This window comes from Mesitornis unicolor, unplaced genomic scaffold (genome assembly GCF_000695765.1).
Source record: "Mesitornis unicolor isolate BGI_N332 unplaced genomic scaffold, ASM69576v1 scaffold40740, whole genome shotgun sequence".
Classification (NCBI taxonomy): Eukaryota; Metazoa; Chordata; class Aves; order Mesitornithiformes; family Mesitornithidae; genus Mesitornis; species Mesitornis unicolor.
Window position 1 is genome coordinate 46,867 of NW_010161101.1, and position 9,954 is coordinate 56,820.

Below are 9,954 nucleotides of genomic sequence, written 5' to 3' on the forward strand. Positions count from 1 at the left end.
CTTGTTTGGAAATCTATGGGAAAGGCAAACACAAGATGACTGTATGTGTTGCAGTAACTTCTGCTTTCTCAGAGAGAGTAATTAGCTTTTTCCTCTAGTATTGGAAAGGTGGAACCTAAACAATAAAATAGAAATTTTAAAAGCACCACTTCTAAGTTGCTTCTCCAACTGGAGCCATAATTAGAAGTGAGCATGGTAAACACACATTTTCCACAACGCCTATGGAATTCCTAATGCTGTATTTATTTCACATGGCTTGACAGGTTACTAGAGCTCTAGGGGCTACTGTTCTGTGCCTATCTCTCCCTTGCTGTTTTTCTTTTATTAAATTAAAATATGCATATTTTACACATTGAATTGCTTTGTGTCGCTTTTCATCTGCTCTTCTTTCAGAAGGTGAGAACTGATTGGACATGCAGGAAGTCCCATTTCAGCCAAGGAAAATAAAACTTGGGAATCAAGACTGCTTGAAAGCACTGCGTTCTGCACAGCAGAACAAAATGCAGGAAAATAATTTAGTCTGCAAATTAATTTCAGCACTCACAAAACATGCTGAACTGGGAGCACAGAAACCAGCAATTAGAGCAGGGAAGGGTTTGGTACAGTTGTTCCTACTCAGCCCATGGGCTTGGAACACCAATTTTGCAGGGAGACTCATTCAGCTACAGGGACATGGCCTTCTGCCCACTGGGATTTGCCCTTGGAGATCACTGATGACTAATCCTTTTTACAGAAGAAACACTCAACTGCCAGTATTTTGTATTATTTCTTTTGTTGAATTCAAAAACTGGAAGAGAAAAGCAAGTGCTGCCAAACAGACATGCAAAGATTTGTCATGTCCTCAAGACTGCAATTCAGGAATTGGGTTCTTAACATGACAGTGCGATCTGGGAGGAAAACACAGTCAGTTTTTGAACTGGATATGGGTAGAAAAAATATTCTAAAATAGATTTAGATTTAGCAATGCATGAGCACTTCATGAGCATTAGGGCTCTGGTCTTTATTCTTGGGACTCCTTCTGCACTTTACATTTCACAGCCTTGCAATAATGATAGAAAATAATCAAAGGAGGAGAGATGAAGTCTCCTCAGTTCCCATAGAGTATAAACCTCCACTCCAATGAGCTTTCTTTTTGTTTGCCAGCAATAGATACCCAGCTTTGGCAAAAAGGGTGAAGAGTATTCTCAGTTTCAAGACTATTCCATGTATTGGCCAATAGTGGAGGAAAGACAGGGTAATGAAAACCATAAACACATATGATGTGATTTGATTTTTCTAATGCAACTAAGAAGCATATCCTCTTCAGCCACTTGGCAGGAATTGCCTGATCCCTCCCTTAATTTGGTAAAGTCAGAAAAAAAAAACCATGAAAGTGTCCTTCCCTCTAAAAAGGAGGAGGGGAAAGAAGGGCAAATGTGGGTAGATTTATGAAAGCAAGGCATAATGTGGGGGGTTTTCCAGAGGGAAAAATTATGGCCTCCTACAGAAATCTCCATTTGGAGACGACGAACCCTAGCAGACATGCAATTTATAAAACTGGCATAATTAAGAACAATTTTTCAGTGCAAAGACAGTTGGTTCTAAATATCCTACCTCCTAGGAATAGTTTCTTGCATATTACCATCCCTTGCTTCTTAGAATACTTTGCAAGTTAAGACATGTACTTCATGTCAAATACTTCATGGAATTATAACCCAGCACATACGGAAAATAATAAAATTTTATGCCTCCAGAATTATTCACAACATGGAACTCCTGCTGCGAAAACTTGTTACAGATCAGAAATGTTCTACATCCTTTTTCTTTTGAATTATGTTCAAAGAGATGTTGAATTTTAATAGCGTTATGTGAAAGAGCTGAGTGAAATCTCACTGAAGCTGCTGGACAAAATCATCACCTTTCATTCAAGATAAATGTAAGAAACAAGCAAACTCTTTTATGAAGCCTGATAATTGAAATTACAGAAGTTATCATCAAAGACAAGAGAAACGTGAAGCATATGGACCCACAAGTTTCTCTAGAAACTGATATGCTTAATGCAGAGAGAGAGACATTAATCAAGGCAAGATGATTAATCCAGATAAGCAGCAAGAATATGTAACAGGAATAAAGAAACCACCAGCACAGCTCGACAAACGGGCATTGTGATCCTTGTAGAAGAAAAGCTGAAAGAGAGGTTGGGGGTAAAACACTGGGTGAATGAGGTTTGGAAAAAAGAAGTTATTGCCTGTTATTTGATTCTGCCTTTGTTCAAGGAAATAAAACTCTGTACTTTCTTTGTAAATAAAATGGAACTATATCAAAGCAAAACCCTATCCTGAGGATGAATTCTCTTTCCAGCTGAGAAGAAAACAACCCACAGACCTGGCAAATTGTTTAACCACTCAGGTAAAAACGGATTAATACCATGTGAGGAGAGGCATCTAGTTTTCAAGGAAGAGAACCGTGAGGTGGAATTCCCACTGAACCAAAATAGAATCAATGAAGGAAGTATCTCTCAGAAACAGTAATTGGTAAAAAGAGATGAAAACAAGACCAGATGAAATTAAAAGAAGACTTAAATCAGCTGGAGGCTTTTCAAAATTAATTAAAGTAGTAGCTGGAAAATTTCCAGAGTGGTCTAAGAGATGACATGCAGGCAGAGATGAAATCTCTGCTTGAGCCACAAACACAGAGTATCCAGACAGATTAGGAAGCCCTGTGGCAAAACAGATCAATGAGATGACTGACAACACAGTTCCTGCAGGCTAGAAAGTTTTCAAAGAAATACGTAAGCCAGGAAACTTGGAACTAATTTGGTACTTGCTGACTTAGAGGAGCTCTGCCAAGAATATAAGGAGCAGGAGAAATAAACTGGAGGGACACAGACAACTGTGGAAAGCTCATGTCATTTTTATCATTATTGTTTTTACAACATATACAAAGTCTCTTTGAACACCATTTGGAAGTGATCAATATACAGAAGTTTGGGCTATCTCCAGCTCAAAAACCACTTCTTTGAAAGCAAAATTTCCATCAAACTAATCTCTCTCATGTCAACATGAAAACCCAAAAGAATAGGAAGGTGTACAGAAAATGCTGAGTCTAATGGCCAGCACTAGTGTCTCAAGTTAGATGGTACTGAAGAAATATACTTGTCCTTCTTTCCCACCTTACCAAAAAGGACATAATCTTCCAAGAAGTGGCCACCAGTGAGACGATTGAGACTGGTCTCTTCCAGTCTCATGGTGGTACTAGGCATGGATCTAGTCACCAGTAGTAAGAATGCCAAACACGATGGGCTTGGACAAAGCATCATCAATGTTTTATGAAAAAGTTTTGCCTAGTTTGGGAAAGAGAAGACACTGAGCTGACCATGATCTTTGAAAACAGTAAATGGGAATTTGATTGCTGAGTGTCTAATAGCACATGCACAAAAATACTGGGCACTGGATCAACATAACAGGTTTTAGAAGGGCCTGCCAATGAAACTAGGAAAAAAGATTATCCAAAACTAAATCATCTGTTTGGTCTTAAATAGAGATAATGGATGTGACCACATGATAATGTAGATGACAGACATGAAGAGCAGCTGACACTGCAGAGCAGTGTTAGAGCTCAGAACTGGGGTGTTTCATTTGGAAGAAGCTTCCTTCAGATGCTGCTGTAGCCTTCTGCCTTGCCAACAGGCATTTGGTCCACTGGACCACTGAACAGTTGGTCTGAAGTAAAACCTACAAAGTAAGTAGTGTGATGCTCTACAAATCCATTCCTAGTGGGCCACACTGCTTGCTGACATAGACATAGTCACTGATGGGTGGAAAAATCTAATGCAAATTTAAGGGAAACTAGGTTTAGAAACTGCGTCCCTGGAATTTGACCATGAAACCTAGACACTCAGGACAAACCAGGAGCAGTTTGGATTTCATTATGGATATCAGCTGTGTTGTAAATGCCAAGAAAATTGTCTTAAACTTTCAAGTAAAACCAATGCTTTCTAGACAACTGTTTTCTAGAAATCAGCTTGAAATGCTGGCAGGAGTGAAAAACAATTATATCAGTTTCTTGCTGAGGTAGCCTTTCAAGACAAGATAAAACTGAGTGGCTGATGCCCACCATGCAGGTAGGCTCTTGGGAATCTTCGCAGCCAAGTCTCTGCAAAAATAGGAAGCAATACATCCAGTAAACATTGCCATGGAAGGTGATGCCAAGCTCCAAGAGTTTCTGCTGACCCTGCTAAAGCATGACATGTGCATTTAGACAAGGAACAGCAGAATAGTTCCAGGTCTCTCTGGAGTCTGCCACTCTTCTCACTATCAGTCACAAAACTGCTTCACTGAGCACACAAAAAGGGAAAAAAGCACCGCAGCTCAGCAACAGCTGGTATTAAGTGGAGGAGGGAGAGGGAGGAGAACCACTGAGAAGATGTATCAGGAATGAATAACTGAATCTTTAAACACTCCCTGGTGGCCGCACCATGGTCTAAACTACAGAAAACTGTATTTAAATAAACATCAAAGGATTCTTCCTTGACAGGAGTTAATACTCTGTTTTCCATAGCAAGTCAGCTTTCCCTGCTTTAACTTAAAATAGGTGCTGTTAGGTGAAAAATGGATGTAAACTTTGCTCCTGCATCTGTGCATAAACAGCAACAACTTCAAGCCACAGCTCTGGACTTGTGCAATGGACCTACTACATTTCAGTGGTTGTGGGCACAGTGTTCTGTAAGGAGTCAACCTCTCCAGTCTTGTTTATTACACCTGGTTGATGCCCTGGGCCACGTAAAAAGCTTGGGACAGGAACCAGCACGTTGACACAATCTGCAGGAAGTTTAAGAAATGTGGATGATGGACAAATCTCACATAGGTACATTGTTACATTGAAGTGACCATCATCAAAATAAATGTAAGAAACAAACTTTTATGTGGAACCTAACAGGAGAAACAATAAAAGAATATAACATCAAAAATGGACACATAGCCACACTTGAGTAGAAGCTGAACCACAGCTGCCCAATGGTTTCCATGCAGATGTATACAGCAAATCTGATGGGGAGCTGGAGTGAACTTTCACTGACGGATAACTGAGAGGAGAAACAGCTAAAAAGAGTAGAAGGAAAGTGAAGACTCTTCAGTCACAAACAGCATGAAGAAAGAAAGTCAAGAAAGAGACCCTTTGAGTACGAAGTTGAAATGAAGAAGATTGGACCACAGAACAAAGAAACAACATTTCTGTTCTAGTTACTCTGTGCCTGTGCAAACTGGTCCCTAACTGTTCAAATTGGAATGGGAGAAACCCAAAATATATTGTTCATACTATGTTAGTATGATTAATTCTGACTTCTGTGACCAGCAGCAGTGCTTATACGAAGTTTGTTCTTTAAATATGTCCTTTAAAATGAGAACATAAGATTTTTTTCTACATGTAAAGGTGCAATTACAGGTAAAAAACATACAAACTATAAATATGCATATATACAAAAATATACAATTAAAAACCCTGGGCCTTAGGAATCATAAAACATAATTAAAGAATAGATAACATGATATTTGATTTTGCATGTTTAACTTAGGAAACTTTTTTCCAAGTATCATGCCTGATGTAAGGAATCCATCTGTCAAAGGGAAAAAAAGATGAGACTTCTCAACTGTGTCTAGTTACTAAATACTGAAGACAAAAAACACAAGTTACTTGAATATTTAAGCCAGAACAACAGCTCAACTGACTTCAAGCAGAAAGAATCTGCCCTGCATTTCCAAAAATCAGGCCCAAAATATCTCAGACTGAGCAATTAAATATCCAGGCATCCAAATAATCAAACAAACTTTTTGAAAATGTCTCTATTCCTCATCAGAGACAGTAGGAAATTGTGACACAAAAAGTGTCTTTAATAGGGATCAGTTAACACTTTCTAACCATAGGCCAAGTGATGCAGATGAAGAGAGAAGATGATTTCAACTGATGCAAGCTCCTAAAATACAATGGCACTTCTGAAATTTTTATGTAGATATTCTTTATCCTCAGAACAAAAGTTTCTAACTTCACAATGCAAAACAAAAAATAAAAACATATGTTCGTGTTGATAATAAACCCCAGTTGGCCTCCTTCCCAAACAGCTTCCGGAAGCTTTCAGGCACACTTCTACACTTACAAAGGAATATCTAATGCAGCATATCCGTCACACAGTGGCACACACCTAGCCTGGCAGTGTGCGTGCATCCAAATCTAAGCTGCACAAGCACATAAGAAAAACTACATGCAGAGTAAGCTCATCTTTGTGCACCTCCCTTTAGCCCCAATCCTGCAAAAAAAATTATGCACCTGCTTAACTTTATACAGCAAGGTCTTAACTTAGCCCTTAACTCAGCTACCTGTGGTAGAGAAAATGCATAAGAATTTAAGCATCTTGGGGAACTGGGGCATGTGAGAATTAGGTTTCAACGGAAAAATTAATGGCGCACAGCATTAGGTCCTTTTTGATCTGGAGAGTGACAAAGAATTCTGGCTACACTCTTACGAAGGTCAAGCCCTCTGAAAATCATCCAGTCCTTGGGAGCAGTTTAATTATGGAGACCTGGCCTGAAGTTTGGCTCTAAAATATGAATAATTTGGCCCAAGGTTTTCAGTATAATTTCCAGATCAACTATTTCTTAGCAGGGCTCGTCATATACATAAATGTCTTTAAAAACCCTGTACTAGATTTTTAAAAGACATTTGAACTAAGGTCTTTCCACCTATTGTGTCTCAAGCACAACAGATTTTGTACATCTCCAGAAGCACATTACTAGACATTTCTAGAAGCACAGGAAAACATTTGACTTGCAACCTAAATTCAGTTTTCAGAGGGATGTTGGATGTTTACCTTACCTGCCAGAAGTCAGCAACAGTAGCAGGGAGAGGGCCCTGGGTGGCAATATATGCTGGGTTTCTGGGGTCATGGTCCATCTAGAACAAGGAGAGAGAACACAGACTGGTTTTATTTAAAATAAAACCCCTTGCTGTTTTAGAGACAGAAAGTATGTGAGGGCAGAAACAAGGGACCTCCTAAAGGACTATCATCTTCCTCCATCCTTTATTGGCAAGCAAAGAATTTTATTTCTGTTTATAAGCTCAGAGAACTTTCTCCACAAAAGACTGATGCTACCAGATGAGTATCAGCACATGATGAGCAATGTCCCATGTCCTCAATATGCAGCGTAAGATCATTTGTGGTGGATGACAAAGGCATTTATTTGAGATCAGTACTTGTGGTTTCATAGCAACCTAGGAGCCATTTGAAACATTTTTCTACACTGAGTGCTAAGAATGCTCCACACATATAAGTATGTTCTCCATTTCCACTGTGCCAGTCAAGGGCACATGTAACTAAAAAAACAGCAAAAGTGGGGAACAAATTCAGTTTCTGGCTTTTTCTGGTTAGCTGATTTATCTAAATGCATGGATTTGGCCTCAATAGAGCAAGTTCTGCTTAAAGACCTTAATTATTACCTTTAATTCAAGGAGCAGAAAATTCACTGAGCAGGAAAAATAAAGAATCTAAGAAACAAAGCCATCAAGAGTAAATAGGATTAGTGTGTTACAATGAATGTTTTTGAACTGATGGGTGGCTTTCTTGGTTCTAAATCTTAGGACCCATTCTGCTGAAAAAGAAGATCTGCTGATGGGATTAAAAAACAAACTCATTCTAACCATTAACTGGGCAAGACAAAACTTTGAACATAAAGAGACCCAGTTCAGCTCTCAGATGCGTGGGTGTAACTCAGTGACACTGAAGTCGGTGAGAGTTAACTTATACCCATGTAGCTGAAGGCAGAATTTGTCTCAATACACGATTCTCTTCCATAAGTAAAGATCTGAATAAGAATGAATGTGAGTCACATTTGCATTAACAGGCATCTACTGAATTTATTCATAGCCTATCAAAATTTTCAGTGATGGTACATGTCAGCGTAAAAGAAGGCACCTCATAATTATGTGCAACATAAAAGAGGGAAGAACGATAAAAGAACAGATGTAAGTTATTCTAACTGAACAACAATATGATGAATGTTGCAAAAAGGAAGAGAGCACTTTTACGTTTTTAATTTTCTGATGTATAATTAAGCTGGACTTAATATTAAAATTCTCCATAACAACACAACACAGGTAGAATGAAGTCACTGAATCCACTTAGAATAAAAGCTTACTTCTGGTTCACCACCCATAGTTATAAAAAACCTTGACCAGGATATCTATAATACTATCATTTTATTCTGAGCTTCATTGAAATGCTTCGCCTATCAGCAAATAACTCTTCACAACAAGCAATTTCTCATAACAAATTTCAACCTTGCTTTCTTTGCCTTTTGACAAAAGCAATTCTGATAGTGGGACATTTACTACTGTGGTATTTCGAGACCAGGGAAAAACTCACTTTCCTCTGAAAGCAGTATTAGCAAAAAAACCTTAGGAACCATTTCAAAATGGGCAACATTTTTTGTTTTCGTAAGAATTGAGACACTGAACTAAACACAGCTGAAAACAACAGCAAAAGTGATTAAGCCAAGTCAGGCTTCAAGGCATTTTTTGCTCCATTATGGTTGAAATAATTTCTGTTGTTGTTTTGTTTTGAATCCCACAGAGATCTATAGGATTTAATCATGTGCTTAAATGTTTTCCTATGCTGGAACTAAAAATCTTAGCTCAGAAAAATCGACCCACACTGAAGAAGACTTCCTACTCCCAGTGAAAACTACTGTAGGCCGGATCCACGGAAAATGATGTCACTTGTCTTCACAGGCCAGAGCCTGACTCGGAAATGTGACCAACAGCGAATACACCAAACTTTAGAAAAATAATAATTTACTTTGAATTTCTTCTTAAACGAAATTATTTTGCATGTAGATATGACAGAAAACAAAGGCAGAAGAAATCGGGGATGATGCAAATAGCGCTGTCATGGAGGAAATACTTCTCAACATTCAGCTGATAAATCAGGAATAGGCCAATCTTGGCATTTCAGCATTAATCAACCTCTGTCACAAAGGTGCTGTTGGAACGTGGCAAACATTACAATAAGCACAGAGTAGTGAAGTGTATCAGCAGTTTAACAATAATTCAAAAGACAATTACAATTATTACATTCCAAGCACATTGTGTTGCACAGAAAACAATTATGAGCAGAAACTCTTCTTGCTTGGAGCAAATAGAAGGCGGCAGAAAGCCCTATCAGACTATTAAATGATCTCTAACTGAAACAAAAATAAGAGCAAAGATTAAACTATTTATATGAAATTCCTCGTTTCATCTATTTTCTATTATATGTATTGTTTTAGAGGCCACATATTTTGAGAAAAGTGTGAAAAGTCACTACTTCTTTCACATTCAATTTAATGTGAGTAGGTGACTACAAGGGACAGTTCTTGAATGCTTTTGCTATGTTTTTTTTTATTCTTTCAAGGTCACCAAGAACACCAAGGGAATCTTAATCTATCAAATTTAACAAAAGTTTGAATAAAGAAATAAAGTCAGTAATGGTTTTTAAACTAACTAATCAAGGATCGAGTAAAAGAGTTGGTTTTTTTTTAATGTCAGTAGTCATTATCTTATTTCAAGGATCCCTAGGATCTCTCACTTGATGAAAATAAAGCAGAAAACATATTCTCCAGAGAAGAATAGAAAACAGCAGGCTCCATACTACCAAGTATTAAAACAAAAATCGACTGTTTGCTGACATTTTACATCAGAACAACCTTCAGAAATCACTCTAATAGTAATTGCTCAAGAACAAAATTTTTCCGTCTATGTCCTCATCAAAGCACAGAGTTCACAAGACTTTCATCAGAACTGGATCGAACAGCCCTTTTTGGGAAGAAAAAGCTGCAATTATTACAACCGTTCTGCTATGGTGGAATTCTCATTTTCTGCTGCAATATAACAAAGGCAAGTCTGCTGATAATGTTTCAATCTATTTTTTTCTTGATTTTGTATTAGGGA

General features: G+C 38.0%; 1 protein-coding gene across 1 annotated transcript in view; it reads right to left on the bottom strand.

The window, feature by feature from the left end:
* LOC104546507 (receptor-type tyrosine-protein phosphatase N2-like) overlaps positions 1-9,954 on the bottom strand; it is a 100,643-nt gene that overhangs the window by 34,940 nt on the left and 55,749 nt on the right. Inside the window, exon 6 of the mRNA XM_010191920.1 lies at positions 6,847-6,924. Within this exon, the coding sequence (XP_010190222.1) occupies positions 6,847-6,924 (78 nt within the window). The remainder of the gene's footprint in view (positions 1-6,846; positions 6,925-9,954) is intronic.